We start from the raw sequence: 17,466 nt of genomic DNA, 5'->3' as shown, positions 1-17,466 counted from the left end.
GACTTTGTTTCTTCTATGACAAAAGAGATTATTCTCCATCTCCATGTCTTAATGCTTTTGAGACATCGACTTTGTAAAGCTCTCTTGATGAAAGCCCTTCAAAGCTTTGATGAGCTGGGCACAGGTGGCTCATACCTGTAATCCTAGTTAATTAGGAGACAGATCTCAGGGTCATGGTTTGAAGCGAACCTGAACATGAAAGTTGTGAGACTAAACTCCCCATTAACCAGCAGAAATTCAGAAGTGAAAAAAGCTAGACATGGCTCAAGTGGTAGAACATCAGCTTTGAGCCAAAGGCTAAGATGGAGAGTACCTAGAACCAAGTCCAGGCTCCAGTTCTAGCACAGAACAAAACAAAACAAAAATACTTCAATGAATATTTACTCGGTGCCGCATACCCAACTTGGCTTTTAAAAATTTTTAATCATACCTTCATCCTCAGCAACTCTTTTTTTTTTTTTTTTTTTTTTTTTTTTTTTGCCAGTCCTGGGCTTGAGCTCAGGGCCTGAGCACTGTCCTTGGATTTTCTCAAGGCTAGAGCTCTACCACTTGAGCTCAGCACCACTTCTGGCTTTTTTTCTATGTATGTGGTACCGAGGAATTGAACCTGGGTCTTCATGCATGCTAGGCAAGCACTTTAACCACTAGGCCAAACTCCCGGCCCCCCTCAGCAACTCTTAAGTGTTTTTTCCCAGATTAATCTCTCCCCACCCAGCTGCCAGTTGCAGAGCCAGAGATAAACACGAGGGGGCCTGATGCAGGACTCAACTTTTGAAACAAAAGATTCTCACCCTTCAGGATGCAGAGTCATCCAGGGTTCTGTTAAAATGCAGGCACTTGCTGGACACTATGGCTCACATCTGTAATCCTAGCTACTTAGAAGGCTGAGTTCTGAAGATGGCAGTTGGAAGCCAGTTGGAACAGCAAAGTGTGAATCTCATCTCCAAGTACCAGAAAAATGGAAGTGGAGCTGTGGCTCAAAGTGGTGAAGCACTACACTAGAGCAGTCCAATGCTTGGCCCAGAGTTCAAGCTGTATGACAGACAAGAAAAAAAGAAAAGGAGTTTGGCCCAGTGGTAAGAGTGCTTGCCTAGCATGCATGGAAACTGGGATTTGCTTCCTTGGTACCACATACATAGAAAAAGCTTGAAATGGTACTGTGGCTCAAGCGGAAGAGCTCTAGCCTTGAGAAAGCCCAAGGACAGCGCTCAGGCCCTGAGTTCAAGCCCCAGGACTGGCAAAAAAAAAAAAAGGTGTGAGGCACAAGTTCAAGCCCCAGTTCAAGCACACATACATAAAAACAGGCACCGGGCCTCTCAAACTCATGGATGGGGCAGGGGTGATGCCCCCTTTCTAACAAGCCACCGTGCCCACTGCAATTGGAGTAGAAAGCCTTTCTACCTTTGAAACTTCCCATCTCTGACCCCTCTCATCCCTTCCTACTCCAGGCTGTGCGTCCAACAGAGCCTCCAACCCCTCGAGGCACCCCTGGTGCCGCCTCTTCCGGGGTTTCCTCCTGTAGCGCGAACAGGGTTTTTATCCCCGCAGCCCCCAAAGAAAACCCTTCAGCAGTGGGGAACCTTTCTCCAGGGAGGGCCATTGGACGTGTGATTTTAGCTGTTACTGATGCTTACGCTGCTATGGGGGAAAACCTCCGAGATTTTGGGGGGGGTGAAGTCAGGGCCCGAGCGCCCCCCCTCAAGCTTTCTGTGCTCCACCACTCGGGCCACAGCTCCGTTTCCGGCCTTTGGGGTGGGCGGCTGGAGGGAAGAGTCCCACGGACTTTGAATCTGGACTCTGAGGCGGATCGGAAGCCTTGGAGTAGCCGGGGGTGGGGTCCGGGGTGGAAGCGGATCCCGGGCGCGGAGCGGGGGAGCGAGCCGGGCGCCGGCCGTGCTAGAGACACACTTAACAAAACCCAACCCAACCACCAGATCTCTGCGGATCCCACGATCTCGTCTGGTCCCCGCGACTCGTCACCACGCCGGCTGCGGGAGAAGCCGCGGGGCCCCGGGCCCTCGCTGGCGCTGCGGGGTTGCCACGGCGACCAGCCGTCGGTCACGTGACGCCGAGGTTGCGCGCGTGCGCGCTCTCTCTCTCTCCCCTCGGCCCCGTCGCGCGGGCGCCTTTGGGCTTCCGTAGCGCCGCGCAGGTCACGTGACGAGGGCTTCCCGACGCCGGACGACTCCGGTATCACATGACCCGCTCGCGGGTACCATGGCGGCCGCCGGGGTTGAGTGACAGCCAGTGCCGCGCGCGCCTTCCGTGGAGCGGACCCACGACTCCCCTGGAGCAGCTCCCGTCCCCGGCATCCCCGGCAGCCCGCACGTCCCCTCGGCGCGGTGGAACGGGCGGGAATGACGGGGCGCAGGGCCCGCCCCAGCCGTGCCAGCGCCTAACCCGCTCCGGGCGCACTGGCCTCGCCTGCCATCCCTGCAGCCTCACCCTCCTTTCTCGCAGGTGGGATCGTCGGTGGGCCCGGAGCGCGGCAGGGTGCGCCTCCCCCTCCCGCCCGAGGCCATGGCCGGCTCCGACACGGCGCCGTTCCTCAGCCAGGCAGACGATCCGGACGACGGGCCGGGGTCCGGCGCCTCAGGATTGCCGGGATCCGCGGGCATCCCGGAGCCCGGGGAGCCCCAGGTCCTGGATCGGGAGAAGCTGCAGCGCATCACGGGCTTGTCTCCCGGCCGTTCCGCACTCATAGTGGCGGTGCTGTGTTACATCAACCTCCTGAACTACATGGACCGCTTCACCGTGGCAGGTAGGCGCGAAGGATGGGGATGGGAGACGGCAGGGAGGGGGAGAGCGGGGCTCCGGGGGGCCAGGATCGCCAGACTCATCTTGAGTGCTCTCCCCGTAGGCGTCCTTCCAGACATCGAACACTTCTTCAGCATTGGAGACAGCAGCTCGGGCCTCATCCAGACTGGTGAGAGGGAGGCCCCCTGTCACACAGCAGCTCTGGTCTACGTGTGAGGCCTGCCTGGGGCCTCATTGAATGAGGGTCTGGTGCCCAGAAGGCAGGGCGGGTACTGACTCTGCTCTGGTGCTGTCCAGGTCCAAATGTAAAGATGAGTTCAGTTTAGAGAAAGTGGTTAGCACAAGCTTTGGTTTAAATCTCAGCTCTTCCACCCCCTACCTACCCCCCACCCCAAGCCTCCTTTTCTTAGTTTGTAAGATGGAGCTAGTAACACATCTTCAGGCTGGTGTGAGGACCAAATGAAAGCATGCCTATGAAGTATGTCATAGAATATTTGGCACATGGTAGGGTACTCAGTAAATGATAGCAAGAGAGGATATCTGAAGGATAGTTCAGATGCCCTAGTTCAGAATTTGGGGGTTGTGGAGGACACAAAGCCAGAGCCACATCTCCCTTTTCTTTCCTTTTCTCCTTCATTTCTCAAATGTTTCTTAGCACCTACGATGTGCCAGGCTCTGGAGGAAGTGTTGATAACTATAGAACTTGAGTAAGACATGATTATCTTTTTGTGAGTGTTTATTAGAACTTGAACTCAAGGCCTAGGCAATGTCTCTTAGCTTTTCAGCTCAGGCTACCATTTGAGCCACAACTCCATTTCTGAGCTTTTCTGGCTTTTTGGTAGTTAATCGGAGAGGAGAGTCTCGTGGGGTGATCTCAGCCTTTTGAGTAGCTAGAGTTACTGGTCTGAGCCAGTATCTTCCTGGTTATGACATCGTTGTCTTGGTCTTTCCACTGAGGAACAGATGTTACAATACTTAGGTTTTCTAAAGAACTCGAGGCTCAGAGAATTGGTTTGTCCAGGGCCACACACCCAGTCAGAAGGAGAAGAGGAATTTGAAGTCAAGTCTTGCAATACCTGTTGTGTACTTCAGGCCAGTGAGGAACTGGAGGCTTTTAATTCTGAAGAAAGGAAAATGGGAGCATAGGTCAAGATTGCAAAGCTCTAAAGAGTTGTTGGGTTACAGAAGCAGCAGCCCTTTCTCCATATCCCATTTATTTTCTCTTCATTCAAGCATGTTAATGGAGCCCCTATTTTGAACTAGACCGAGTTGGGATATTGAGGTTATGACCAATACGGGCTTTGTGGGCACTAACATTCTCCTGAGCAGGAGGGGTCAGTAAACCTATCAGTCAAAATGAAGTGGCTGTGTGTGCATCTGTGGCAGTACTGGGGCTTGAACTCAGAGCCCTTATACTCTCGCTTGGCTTTTTTTATTCAAGGCTGATACTCTACCACTTGAGCCACATATCCACTTCCAACTTTTTGGTAGTTGAATGGAGATAAGACTCCCCAGATTTCCTTCCTTCGTTTGTTCGTTCGTTCCTTCCTTCCATTCTCTCTTTTTCTCTTTCTCTCTTTCCTTCCTTGTCCTGGGCTTGAACTCAGGGCCTGGACTCTGTCCCTGAGCCTCTGTCCCTGAAGGCCAACATTCTACCACTTGAGCCACAGCACCACTTCTGCCTTTAACTGAGTAATTTATTGGAGAGTCTCAGGTCCTTTTGTGTCCAGGCTAGCTTTGAACCACGATTCTCAGATCTCAGCATTCTGAGTCACTAGGATGACAGGTGTGAGTCACTGGTGCCAGCCTTGACTTGACTTTCTGTAGGGATGTTATATAAAAGAAAACAGAGTAATCTGGGCGCGGTGGCTCACGTCTGTAATCCTAGCTACTCAGGAGGCTGAGATCTGAGGATCAAGGTTCAAAGCCAGCCCAGGCACAAAAGGACCTGAGACTCTTGTCTCCAATTAACTTCTAGAAAACGGGAAGTGGGGCTTGGCTCAAGGGTAGGGTTTAACCCTATCTTGGGGCTCGACCAGATGTGGCATCATGGCCCATGGTGTACATTTTGTTCTGGGTGGGTTGGAAGCAGCTACATGTCTGCTACAAAGGGAAGTTTGCGAAGCTGCTGGTGATGGGGCTGGGCTTTCCCCCCTGGAAGCTGTGTGTGTGTAGAGGGGGATTGAAGGGGGGGCTGAGGGGTGGTAAGGAGACACTGAGAACTATTAGAATCTCTGTGCTCTGACCCCCACAGCTGGGGTGGGCTAGGGGCCAGGGGTCCTGGGCTGGCTGTGATTCTCTGCTTCCCCTCAGTGTTCATCTCCAGTTACATGGTCTTGGCACCTGTGTTCGGCTACCTGGGTGACAGGTACAATCGGAAGTATCTCATGTGCGGGGGCATTGCCTTCTGGTCCTTGGTGACACTGGGGTCATCCTTCATCCCCAGAGAGGTGAGGCCGCTCCCCACCCCCTCCCCCCTCGGTCTCTGTTGCTTTTCCTTGGGGTCCTTTCTGACTGCACCTGGGGAATTTCTTGCAGTTCCCTTGGTCCATGCTACTTTTTCCTGTCTTTTTGCTTGAGTTAAAATACCCATGAATCCTCTTCCAGAACCTCCTTCTGTCCAGCTTCTCCTCTCCCCAGCTCCTTCCACTTCATTCCTCAATACCCACGTTTCTCACCCATGTAAAACCCCACCTGGATTGCTCCCGATTCCTGCTCAGGCTTCCTGAGTGGTCCCTGGAACCCAGCGCTGGCACGGGCCCAGCCCCCACTTGGCCTGCACTTCCTCAGCAATACCTACCACTAAGTGCGGTCTTGACTTCTGCCCTCGCCGTTCTGTCTGACCTGCTCTTGCCAAAGTCAACAGTGCCGTCCTGATTGCCCAAGGCAACTCCTGCTTTAGTGCTTCTCGGCCTGCCCTTGGTGCATGACCCGGGACCCTCTGGCCCACTGCTTGTTTCTCCTCAAAATGCTCTTCTAACTCAGCAAGGCCACCACCGCTGCTTCCCCTCCTGGCTGCTCCTTCGCTCCTTTGAAATCTCCATTTGCTTTCATTGTGCCCTTAGCTCTGTCCTCCACTCAGGTCCTATGTAGACCCCCTGGGTAAGCTAACCCAAACCATAGTTGCAGGTGACTTTGATAGACACATAACGCCCCCCCTCCCAATCATTATTCACCATTAGGCTGTCTTGGGTGGAGAGGGAAAGGTAAAAATGAAGGTTGAGTGCAGGGTAACGAACAGACAGTTTACTATATAAGCCTCCTGATAGCTTTGTGAACAAGTTTGTTGTTATTCCCCTTTTTTCAGATGAGGAAACTGAGGCTCAGAGAGGTTAAGTTACTTTCTCAATTTCACAGCTAGTAAGTAGTGGAGCCAAGATTCCAGCCAGGTCTGTTTTGATTCCAAACCCAGAGGTCTCTCCTGCTGTCCCTGCTGCCTGTCTGGCACCAGCTGGTGAGGCTGGCTGGAGGCTGGCTCCAGGGTGGGGTGCCACCTCCCCCCGTGTCTCCTTCCCCAGCATTTCTGGCTGCTTCTCCTGACCCGGGGCCTGGTGGGGGTCGGGGAGGCCAGTTACTCCACCATTGCGCCCACCCTGATCGCCGACCTCTTCGTGGCAGACCAAAGGAGCCGAATGCTCAGCGTCTTCTACTTTGCCATCCCAGTGGGCAGGTGAGCAGCCCCACGGGGCCAGGTTGGGGGGCAGAGGGCCTGGGCAGAGCACTCGACTGACCTGAAGTCCCCTCTCTTTCTCCTCTGCCTCCATGCAGTGGTCTAGGTTACATAGCAGGCTCCAAAGTGAAGGATGTGGCTGGGGACTGGCACTGGGCTCTGAGGGTGAGTCTGGTTGCGGTGTGGTGAAGGCCAGTTCCTTACCTGTCCCCCTTTCTGACCTTCATGGCCCCCTTTGTGTGGCAGTGCTGATCAGACACGGCGCCTGCTCACAGGTGCCCAGAGCCCATTGTAAAACTGTAAGCCCCAAAGGGGACAGTGTGAGCTTTCCCAGTGGAAGGCCCCAGGGTGAGCTTCAGGGAACACTGGCTCCAGGGCTGGCTCCCACACTGTCAGCAGACCTCAGCCATTCTCAGCTTTACTCCTCTGTTGGCTCCATTCTCAAGTACATGAAAGCCCCAAGTGATAGACTTTCGATTAAGAAACTTGGCCTCTTTGGGCAGTGGTCATAGGGTACTGTCTGATTAGGAAAGGTCACATGCTTCTCATGAGCTCAGTCACCAAACCTGGGATCCCATTTGGACAGCGGGTTGAGTGAAATGTCGGGGAGTGGTTTCCTGAAAGAAAAATCAGGTGTTCTTTTACCAAAGAGTCAAGTCAGGCTTGCAAAAATCGGGTGGCAACTTCCACTTTCGAGTCACAGGTTCAGCTTGTTTGAGCAGGTATAAAGAGGTGTTTGAAGTCCTGGAGCCTGAGGTCCTTCTCCAGCCCCCAGAGGCTGTGTGTCCCCTCTCATGCCCAAACACCTTCTTCCCCTAGGTGACACCAGGTCTGGGAATCGTGGCCGTTCTGCTGCTGTTCCTGGTAGTACGGGAACCACCCCGGGGAGCTGTGGAACGCCACTCAGATTCACCGCCCCTGAGTCCCACCTCATGGTGGGCAGATCTGAGGGCTTTAGCAAAAAAGTGAGTTGAATTCTTTCCTAATCCCTGGCCCTGCTGCCCTGTGGGAGGCCTGGTCTGATAGTCTAGGAAATTGCACAGTGCTGCCCCCTTGTGGCTGCTGCTTGAATTACAAGCCCAGATCTTGGGGTCTGCCCAAGCCTTTATACCCACTGCTAGGTTGAGGGAAAAGACAGGTGTCTCTGTGGGGTCTGACTCCCTTCCAACTGTTCACAGTTCGAGTTTCATCCTGTCATCCCTGGGCTTCACTGCCGTGGCCTTTGTCACGGGCTCCCTGGCGCTGTGGGCCCCTGCATTCCTGCTGCGTGCCCGGGTGGTCCTGGGGGAGACCCCACCCTGCCTGCCCGGAGATTCCTGCTCTTCCTCTGACAGGTACCCAAGTGGGGCTGGGCTGGGGGCTTGCAGGTGGCAGGGTGGGGTCTGAGTGAGACTTGAGCACCTGCTGCTTGTGCTCGGAGCCTTCCGTTTCCAGATCTCAGAAGTCCTCGAAGGGGCAGCTCAGCCATGGCTGCTGTTGTGGGTAAATGCAGGCATCCTGTGCTCCTGGCCAGGGGGTCCATGCTGGGGCCTCCTGAGCACAGGGCCTTGCTCCTGTGTCCCCCCATTCCTCTAGTCTCATCTTTGGGCTCATCACCTGCCTGACCGGGGTCCTGGGTGTGGGCCTGGGTGTGGAAATCAGCCGCCGCCTCCGTCACTCCAACCCCCGGGCTGACCCGCTGGTCTGTGCCGCCGGCCTGCTGGGCTCTGCGCCCTTCCTCTTCCTGTCCCTTGCCTGTGCCCGTGGAAGCATCGTGGCCACCTATGTGAGTAGCCAGCAGGGACTGAGGCTGCTCTGAGGCCAGGGGGAACCATGTAGAGGGCAGGACTGATGTCAGTGGGCTGAGTGGTTCAGTCCTCTCGAGGTTGAATGCTGGTTCTGAATGGGCTCTGGGTGTGCGCGCGTGTGTGCGCGTGCACGCATGCGCACGTGCCAGCACTGAACTTGGGGCCTGTGCACTCTCCCTTAGCTTTTTTTATTTTATTATTATTATTATTATTTTAACGGCAAGCACTCTACCATTAAGCCAAACTCCTGGCCCTTCTCCCCTAGATTTTTTTTTTTTTTTTTTTGTCAGTCCTGGGCTTGAGCTCAGGGCCTGAGCACTGTCCTTGGATTTTCTTCCCCTAGATTTTTATGCTCAGTGCTAGTACTCTACCACTTGAACAATAGCTCCATTTTTGCTTTTTACTTGCTAGTTGGAGATGAGAGTCTCATGGACTTTTCCTGCCTGGGCTGGCTTTGAACTGTGATCCTCAGATCTCAGTCTCCCCAGTAGCCAGGATTACAGACAGAAGCCGCCTGTGCCTCTGCATGGCTGGTTCGGAAGTTGTGGGTGAGCCTCACACATCTGCATTCTTGAACCTTCCCCCCTCCCGCTTTCCAGATTTTCATCTTCATTGGAGAGACTCTGCTGTCTATGAACTGGGCTGTCGTGGCCGACATTCTCCTGGTGAGTGGTGGGGCAGATCCAGGCTTAGCCTAGAGGCTGCTGGGAGCAGAGGCTGGGCAGCAGGAGGCGTTATTTGCAAGGTTAGGAGTTCAGGCCCAGGGGATCCTGTGGTCTTGATGGACCTCAAGAGCTTGATCTCATTTGCCTCTCCGGGTGTAAGCCAGCCTTGGCCCAGTTCCTGCCCCCTGCCCCCTGCCCCTTTGGATTCTCACTGAACCCCTATTTCTCCAGTATGTGGTGATCCCTACTCGTCGCTCCACCGCCGAGGCCTTCCAGATCGTGCTGTCCCACCTACTGGGTGATGCTGGGAGCCCCTACCTCATTGGCCTGGTGAGCCCTGCACTGGGCGGGGCTGGGGCTGGGGGCTGGCCCCCCCGCTGGCTGTCCTCACTCTCTGTACCTGGTGCTCTTCAGCCAAGTACTGCGCTGATGGATGAATGTTCTCTGGTCATCACCTGTCACCCCTTTCCCTTCTGGCATCAGGCCTCCCCATTCTTGGCCCCTGCCTGTGTCTCTGACTCTCCTGGCTGTCGTTTGTTGTCCCCTACAGATCTCTGACTGCCTACGCCGGAGCTGGCCCCCGTCTTTTCTGTCTGAGTTCCGGGCCCTGCAGTTCTCACTCATGCTCTGCGCCTTCGTTGGGGCTCTGGGTGGCGCAGCCTTCCTGGGCACGGCCATCTTCATCGAGGGTGACCGCCGGCGGGCCCAACTTCATGTGCAGGGTCAGTCAGGGCCCCTGTCCCAGCCCTGCCTGCCTGTCTGTCCATCTGTCCTGTCCAGACCTGTGTCTGGCTTCCCCTCACTCAGCTTTGGGGCTGTCTGTCTAGCATGTCCACAGCTCTGGTGTCACCCATGTCCCAGTACCCATCTGTCTTCTGTAGCTGCTCACCCTGCCCCCTCAGTCCTCAGTTTTGACCCTTCTCCACAGGTGTGTTACGTGAGGCGGGGTCCACGGATGACCGCATTGTGGTGCCCCAGCGAGGCCGCTCCACCCGGGTCCCTGTGTCCAGTGTGCTCGTCTGAGATGCCACCGCTCACCTGCCTGCACTTGTGCTGCCGCTGGCCCTGGGCCACCAGCCCACTCTGTCTGGCTGAAACTCTCGGCCTGCCCAGCTTCAAGAGGAAGCCTGGCCCTGCCCTCCTGTCTAGCTCCCAGACACTACACGGACAGCCTAGGGAGGACTGAGGGGCCAGGAGGGGATCCTCTTCTCACCGGTACAGCCCCACGGGCTCGGTGCTATTTGTAATGGAATAAAATTTGTAGCCAGTCACACAGTGCTTGCTTCTCTGTCTCCACATGCCTGTGGCTTCCGACCTGTGAGTGGGTGGAAGGGGACACCCCGTCTCCCGTCTCAGGGTTGCCCCTGTGAGCAATGTCCTGTCCGCTGGGCCAGCTGAACGGAGGAAGGACGGCTCTCCGAGTGAGCTGGATCATTGTGACCCTGACTCACCCGTGCACCTCAGGAGCCTGCCCCTCCCTGCAGATAGGCCTGGCAAGGTGGCGTGGGCACTGCCCATCTCAGGATCCCCCAGTCCCTGGCTGGGCACTCCCCCTCATCCCAGCAGGCCTCCATTTCTGCAGCTGTGGACCCTTCCTGAGAGCTGCCTCCCCGCCACCCCCTTTCCTATAGCTGGGGTGGGGGGTGGGCAGGGGCGGCGCAGCCAGCTGAGGAGCGATGATTTCCTGCCCTCACCCTGCCTCGCCACAGCTTCCTGCCACAGATGGGCGGGCGGGCTGCGCGGAGGAGAGGGCTCCAGTGAGAGACAGGGATGGGACTTGCAGGGGTGGGTAGTGCTCGAGAGCCAGCTCCAGCCCTGGCCTGATCACCCTGGGACCGGGCTCATCCTAAACCACTGCTGACCCTGCTCGGCCCAGCTAGGGAACCAGCTTTGAAGACGCCCCTGCCTCCACCAGGCCCCAGGCTGGGCCACTGGGCCCCCAGGCCTCCGTGCAGCTGGGCCTGGCGTAGGGTCTCCCGCAGATGGAGACCAGCAGCCTGACTCCCTTTGCGCTGGGCCTGCTGCTGCTGCCCGTCCTGACCACGCTGCTGGCTGCACTGTGTGCTCGCTGCCGAGAGCTGCCCGGTGAGTGGGGAGCTGTCATACACAGGGTTCCATGGGGGTGGGTCCCTCCTGAAGTCTCCATCCCGGGGTCACCGGCCCTCTTTTCCCACAGTTTCCAACGACATGGATTCTGTAGACAGGTGAGTCTGCCGGGCCCGCTGTGCTGATCTGGGCTGGGGTTGGGCCTGGATCTCGCTCAACCTGGGCTTGACCTGTCTCTCTCCTGCCAGCTTGTACCCCCAGAGCATCCTGATCAAACCACCTCGTAAGTACTGACGGTCATCTGCCTGTCTCACATGGGGGAGGGGGTTCTGGCGTATGACAGCGTCCAGACCTCCTTCCCTGCAGGACAGCCACATGGCTGGGGTCTGGGGCAGGGGGGAGCCCTCAGGCCTATCCAGGGCCTAGGTTTCTGGGGACAAATGCTGTCATTAGAAGCCTTGATGAGAGTAGCTGCCATGCTGCCTGGAGTCTTCCACTCAAGCTTGGCTCTGTCCTCAGACGTGCCTGCCCACCGGCCGCCCATGACCTCCTACCCACCTGTGACCTCCTACCCGCCCTTAACCCGACCAGACCTGCTCCCTATCCCGTGAGTACCCCCATTCCTCCAGGTTCTCTTTCGCTGTGGGAACCCTTCAACACCCTCCTCCCCATCTGATACCTGACCTTTGATTCCCAGGAGATCCCCACAGCCCCTCGGGGGTTCCCATCGGCTGCCATCTTCCCAACAGGACTCGGATGCTGGTAAGAAGGGAGGCTCAGGGCTTGAGGAGGCAGAGGCTGGACAGAAGAGAGGTCCAGCCTGAGCTGACACAGTGTCCCCCTTGTTCTGTCTCCGAAGGCAGCTATGAGAACCAGGGTACGTCCAGGATTCCCGGGAGTCAGCTGGGTAGGAAGCTGAAGCCTGTCCTGGGCTATGCTCACTCCTGTGTCGTTACCCCAGAGCCAGTGTGCGAGGATGAGGAGGAAGATGAAGAGGAGGAGGATTACCCCAATGAGGGTTACCTGTGAGTGACCCGTGTCCGCGGGGCCAAGACTCAGGCCGAGAACCCGCGCTCAACCTCTCTGTTGTTCTTCCTAGGGAAGTCCTACCAGACAGCCCCCCAGCTACCAGCCCTGCCATCCCCTCGGCTCCTGTGCCCAGCAATCCTGGCCTAAGAGACAGCGCCTTCTCTAGTGAGTTGGGTTGGGCTTTCTGTCCATTCCCCTCTCCCACGTGCCAGCAGCCCTGCCTTTCTTCCCTTTCATTTAATGATTGCTCTCCTTCCATGTCCCCTTCAGCTGTCCAACTTCCTGCTCTGGTCTTATGTTTTTCTCTCCTCTTTCCTACATCATTCATTCTTTTTGTCTATTGTCTGGGAGATTTCATGAACTTTCTGACAGAGATTTTTTGTGTGTGTGGGTCATGGGGCTTGAACTCGTCCTGGGCATTGTCCTTGAGATCTTCAGCTCAAAGCTACCGCCCTACCCCTGGGCCTGGGCACTGTCCCTGAGCTCTTCAGCTCAAGGCTACAGCCCTACCCACTTCCCATTTTCTAGAGGTTAATTGGAGATAAGTTTCCTGTCCTTTTGTGCCTGGCTGGGTTTGAACCTTGATCTTCAGATCTCAGCCTCCTGAGTAGCTAGGATTACAGGCGTGAGCCACTGCACCCCCACCTGGCTGAAGATTTTATGTCTCCTATCCAAAAGTTCTTTTTGGGGGGTGGGCAGGAGTTTAGCCTAGTGGTAGATTGCTTGCCTAGCATGCACGAAGACCCAGGTTCAACTCCTTGGGACTACACTCATATAAAAAAGCTGGACATGGTACTGTGGTTTCAAGTGGTAGAGCTCTAGCCTTGAGCAGGTCCAAGGACAGTGCTCAGGCCCTGAGTTCAATCTCTGGGACTGGCAAAAAAAAATTCTTTTTTGGTCTTGGAATGTCCTTATTGTATAGTGTCTGTTTCTCTTTCTTTCTCTCTCTCTCTCTCTCTCTCTCACTCTCTCTCTCTCTCTCTCTCTCTCTCTCGTTCTCTCTCTTTCTTTGTGGGTCATAGGGCTTGAACTCGGCCCAGGCACTGTCTCTGAGCTCTTCAGCTCAAGGCTACTGCCCTACTCCTGGAGCCAAGCTCCACTTCTCATTTTCTAGAGGTTAATTGTAGATATGAGTCTCAGGTCCTTTTGTGCCCAGGCTGGATTTGAACCTTGATCTTCAGACCTCAGCCTCCTGAGTAGCTAGGATTACAGACATGAGCCACTATGCCCCGGCTTCTTTTTCAATCCTGGGGCTTGAATTTAGTGCCCTGGGCGCTGTCCCTGACTTGAACCACAGCTCCACTTCTGGCTAATTTTTGGAGTTTAATTAGAGATGAGAGTCTCACAGATTTTTCTGTCCACGCTGGATTCAGACCATGATCCTTAGATCTCAGCCTCCTGAGTAGCTAGGATTATAGGCGTGAACCGCTGTGAGCCTCCATTTCCTGTTCGCTCCTTATCTTATAGCTTGGGCATCTCTTTCCTGAGCCAAGCACCAAGAGGATTTGGGATTTGGGAATATTTGCATATGCATAATGGGGTACCTTGGGGGAAAAGACCTGGATCTCAACATAAAATTCACATATGTTCTATGTACATCTGATACACATACCTTGAGGCTGGATAATCTGCAATGTTTTAAATAATTCTGTGCATGAAATTAGCTTTCAGGCTAGATTACTTGTGGCATCTCATTAGACATTCAGCTTTTGGATTTTGGAAATGGTTCAGATTTTGGATGTTTGGATTAAGGATGGTCAGCCTGTAATATATCTGGGTTTTATGCCTTCCTCCCTCTGGCTCCATTTGTCATACAGATTTCCAATTTATCACCTCTCAACCGAGTGCCAGACTGTCTATCCAGGTGGCTCTTTTCATCTACGCATTCATTCATTCACTCATTGTTTACTAGTGTGTCTGCTTGGCTGCTGTTGGGGCTTAATTAGTCCCTACAGCAGAATGGGTTTGTAAAATGAGCTACTCTTAGTTGTGGGCCTGTTAGATGGTATGTATGAGGTTCAATAAAGCTCAAAGTTCCCAGTATTCTAGTCTCCACTATAGTGAAGTTATTTATTTTAATTAATGTATTTATTTGGAGACTTTTTTTTTCCTTGCCAGTCCTGGGGCTTGAACTCAGGGTCTGAGCATCTTTGTGCTCAAAGCTAGTGTTCTACCATGTGAGCCACAGCACCACTTCTGATTTTTTTTTTGACTAATTTACTGGAGATAAGAGTCTCATGGGGACTTTTCTACCTGGGCTGGTTTTGAATCACGATCCTCAGATTTCTGCCTCCTCAGTTGGAGACATTTTTGATGTGTTACCCAGCCTGGCTTTGAACTTCTGGGCTAAGTGATCCTACTTCACCCCCCTGAGTGGCTGGGACTACACGCACGCACCACTGTGCTGACTCAGGATTGACTTATATAATAGACATTTGGTGGCCTTGACTGTATTGCAGGCCCTATTTAACCATTCACTGTAGCTGGCAAAATTCCTGTGAGATGGCTTCTCTTACCAATTTACGGATGGGGAAACTGAGGCACTGAGATACTAGGTAACTTGCTTGAGGTTGCATAATTCCTGGAAGTGGATTTGAGCTGGGCTCTCTGGTTCCCAAGACTACCTTGTCTACATAACTCCTCGATGAAGAGCCAGAACTCCTGAGGCCAAGCAGAACCTGAGAAGCAGTGGCACAGGCAGTATTGGGGAGCCAGGCCTGAGGAAGATGGGGAGTCAGTGGGGCCATACGTGCTGCTAAAGTCCCCCCACTGTGAGCTGCTCCGGTCGCTGGGGCCCTCCTGTGCTATGGCTGTCCTGTTCCTTCTTTATTTTTTATTTTGTTTTTGATTGTCATGGGACTTGAACTCAGGGCCTGGGTGCTGTCCTTGAACTTTTCCAAGGTTAGCTCTCCACCACTTTGAGCCGCAGTGCCACTTCCAGTTTTCGGATAGCTAGTTGGAGATAAGCGTCTCAAAGACTTTGCTGCCTGGGCTGGTTTTGAACTGCCATTCTCAGGTCTCAGCCTCTCAAGCAGGATGGTAGGCATGAACCCCCGGCACCTGGCTTGTCCTGCTCCTTCTAATGGTACTAGTCCCAGGGGTTCTCCTCCATCCACTCATGTCCAGGTCACTGTCCTGACTTGCTAGAACATTCTCTCTGCACCCTGTGAAATTAGCCAGAGAGGCTTGTGATGGAGTCTCAGGGTGTCCGCCCTTAGACCCTGGACGGCTGTGTTTGGGCCTCTGGGAATGGTGGCCGTGGGTCTGGAGTGACAGTGGGGTGTGTTCTGATGCCTTTTATACAGTGGAGTCTGGTGAGGACTATGTGAATGTCCCCGAGAGCGAGGAGAGTGCCGAAGCATCCCTGGGTGAGTGACCCCTGCCCGCCCCCTAGGTACCCCCCACGCCTTCCTTGTTCTCGGGAATCCTGCCCACTCCCACTCCACGTGGCTTGCCCCATGGGTTGTGGCCATCTCCACAGATGGCAGCCGGGAGTACGTGAACGTGTCTGAGGATCTGCAGCCAGAGCCCAGGACGGAGCCTGGTATGTATGTGGGGCAGAAGTGGGGTGCCGCTGCTGCCCAGCCAGGTGACCTTCAGGCTGGACACCAACCTGCCCTACCCTGTTCCCCTCACAGCTGCCCTGAGCCCTCCGGAGGTGGAGGAAGAGGAAGAAGGCGAGGCTCCCGATTATGAGAATGTGTAGAAACTGAACCCAGGACCTGGTGAGTGGCCTGGCTTTCGGCCCTGGCCCTCCCTGAGGACTTATTTCCTGATCACCCCAATACCTACGCCTGTGCCCCCTGGTTCTGGTGGGCCCTCTGTTCCCCCGGCCTCCTGGATTCCACCAGTGGGTTGCAGCTGAGACATCCCGGAAGTAGCTCTGGGTGGGTTGAGCAGGTGACCAGAGAACCCCTAACTTATTGTCACTTTTTCGGGGATCTCGTCTGTGACCCTGATACTCCACACCTTCTGACACTGCCTGAGAAGGAAATTCCCTACCCCAGCCCCCACTTTGTGTCATGGAATGGAATAAAGGATCCCGAGGTCTGAGTTCTTTGGCTGTGATGTCCCAGGAGCGGAAGGGGGGCGAGGGGAGTTCAACTCCAAGGCCTGTGCCTCTCTGAGTGCATGTGAGTGTGTATGAGTGTGGGGGAAGTGTATACTGTGAGTGTGAATACACATGCATATGATTTGTGTGTGTGTGTGTGTGCGCATGCACGCACATGTGTGTGTCTGAGTGGGGGGGGGAGGGTGGCCTGCATCCTTCCTCAGGGTCCCTGATAGCACTGGTCTGGTACAGATGGTGGCTGAAACCCGGGGACACTGGCTTTTTCTTTTGTTGGTGTTCATACTGGAGTTTGAACTCAGGGCTTCATACTCTCACTTGGCTGTTTTGCTCAAGGCCAGTGTTATACCATTTGAGCCACAGCTCCACTTCTGGCTTTTTGCTGGTTTGTTGGAGATAAGAGTCTCAACGACTTTCCTGCCTGGACTGGCTTTGAACCATGATCCTCAGATCTCAGCCTCCTGAGTAGCTAGGATTACAGGCGTGAGCCACCAACGCCCAGCTTGTTGGGATTTTTGCATATTTGCATGCCTATATGAGGTATATTGGTGTATAATGTAAACATAAAATTCACTTCTGTTTATAGAGACTTTAGGCATAGCCTGAAGGAAATTCAATGGAATATATTTAGAACATCTGCATTTGGATGAGGTCATATGTAGAATTTTCCACTTGTCAACACTCAGAAGGGTTTGGAAGCTGGTTGAGGTGATTCATACCTGTAATCCTAGCTTCTCAGAAGATTGAAAACTGAAGGTTGTGGTTCAAAGCTAGCCTGAACATCAAAAAACGTTTGTGAGTGTCTTATCTCCAAATAACCAGCAAAAATCTGGAAGTGGAGCTGTGGTTCAGGTGGTAGATTGCAAGCCTTGAATGAAAAAGCTAAAGGACAGGACTCAAGCCCAGAGTTCAAAGCTCCAGCACACACAGACACACAGACACACACGCACACACATATGAAAATGAAGAAAACGAAGAAAAGAGAGATCTTTTAGCAGTCAGAAATGATTGTGCAATACAGGCTTTTTTTTTTTTGGCCAGTCTTAGGACTTGAACTCAGGACCTGGCCTGTGTCCCTGAGTTTCTTTTGCTCAAGGCTAGTGCTCTACCACTTGAGCCACAGCACTACTTTTAGCTTTTTCTGAATAGTTTCTTGGAATGTCACAATTTTCCTGCCTGAGCTGGCTTCGAACTGTGATCCTCAGATCTCAGCCTCCTGAGTAGCTAGGATCATAGGTATGAGCCACCGGTGCCAAGCAATATAGCCTTTTTAACACCCCCTTGCAGCTGCAAAATACCTATTCATAAACCAAAAATTCATATTCATAAGGTGATGGCTCCAAGAAACCTCATCATCTATCACATCTTTGTCTCTCTTTTCTATTTCCCAGTTTTATTAGATGCCAGAACCTTTACAAACATATTGCTATTTCTTAGACCACC

The 17,466-nt window shown here is 53.9% G+C and overlaps 2 protein-coding genes across 5 annotated transcripts; both read left to right on the top strand.

Annotated features, from left to right (window-relative positions):
* The first annotated feature begins 2,193 nt into the window (after nt 1-2,193).
* Nucleotides 2,194-10,147, top strand: Spns1 (SPNS lysolipid transporter 1, lysophospholipid). Its single transcript, XM_090357886.1, has 12 exons — nt 2,194-2,761; nt 2,861-2,926; nt 5,071-5,207; nt 6,276-6,427; nt 6,526-6,592; nt 7,247-7,392; nt 7,606-7,761; nt 8,003-8,192; nt 8,814-8,879; nt 9,111-9,209; nt 9,430-9,601; nt 9,808-10,147. The coding sequence occupies exons 1-12, from the start codon at nt 2,521-2,523 to the stop codon at nt 9,900-9,902; spliced, it is 1,587 nt and encodes a 528-aa protein (XP_090214012.1). The 5' UTR covers nt 2,194-2,520; the 3' UTR covers nt 9,903-10,147.
* A 457-nt stretch (nt 10,148-10,604) lies between these two features.
* Nucleotides 10,605-16,007, top strand: Lat (linker for activation of T cells). 4 transcript variants are annotated; one of them, XM_090357707.1, is made up of 10 exons: nt 10,605-10,964; nt 11,056-11,083; nt 11,174-11,208; nt 11,445-11,532; nt 11,623-11,687; nt 11,785-11,802; nt 11,887-11,950; nt 12,025-12,119; nt 15,260-15,322; nt 15,436-16,007. In XM_090357707.1, the coding sequence occupies exons 1-10, from the start codon at nt 10,862-10,864 to the stop codon at nt 15,648-15,650; spliced, it is 774 nt and encodes a 257-aa protein (XP_090213833.1). In that variant the 5' UTR covers nt 10,605-10,861; the 3' UTR covers nt 15,651-16,007. The 4 variants fall into 4 exon arrangements, with proteins under 4 accessions (XP_090213833.1, XP_090213834.1, XP_090213831.1 ...); XM_090357708.1 differs by having other exon boundaries at nt 11,785-11,950; nt 15,436-15,498; nt 15,593-16,007; XM_090357705.1 differs by having other exon boundaries at nt 11,785-11,950.
* The last annotated feature ends 1,459 nt before the right edge of the window (nt 16,008-17,466 follow it).

Source organism: Megascapheus bottae, chromosome 25 (assembly GCF_031878675.1).
Source record: "Megascapheus bottae isolate mThoBot1 chromosome 25, mThoBot2.hap1, whole genome shotgun sequence".
NCBI lineage: Eukaryota > Metazoa > Chordata > Mammalia > Rodentia > Geomyidae > Megascapheus > Megascapheus bottae.
Note: the sequence above shows the minus strand (reverse complement) of the source record. Positions and strands in the feature narration are given on the sequence as shown.

Excerpts from the sequence above, each read along its gene's own strand:
- Lat (XM_090357705.1), top strand. The coding sequence starts at position 10,862 with ATGGAGACCAGCAGCCTGACTCCCTTTGCGCTGGGCCTGCTGCTGCTG. Across the intron at positions 11,209-11,444 it reads CATCCTGATCAAACCACCTC|ACGTGCCTGCCCACCGGCCG; the intron begins GTAAGTACTGAC and ends CTCTGTCCTCAG. Across the intron at positions 11,688-11,784 it reads CCAACAGGACTCGGATGCTG|GCAGCTATGAGAACCAGGGT; the intron begins GTAAGAAGGGAG and ends CTGTCTCCGAAG.
- Spns1 (XM_090357886.1), top strand. The coding sequence starts at position 2,521 with ATGGCCGGCTCCGACACGGCGCCGTTCCTCAGCCAGGCAGACGATCCG. Across the intron at positions 2,762-2,860 it reads GGACCGCTTCACCGTGGCAG|GCGTCCTTCCAGACATCGAA; the intron begins GTAGGCGCGAAG and ends CTCTCCCCGTAG. Across the intron at positions 8,193-8,813 it reads GAAGCATCGTGGCCACCTAT|ATTTTCATCTTCATTGGAGA; the intron begins GTGAGTAGCCAG and ends CCCGCTTTCCAG.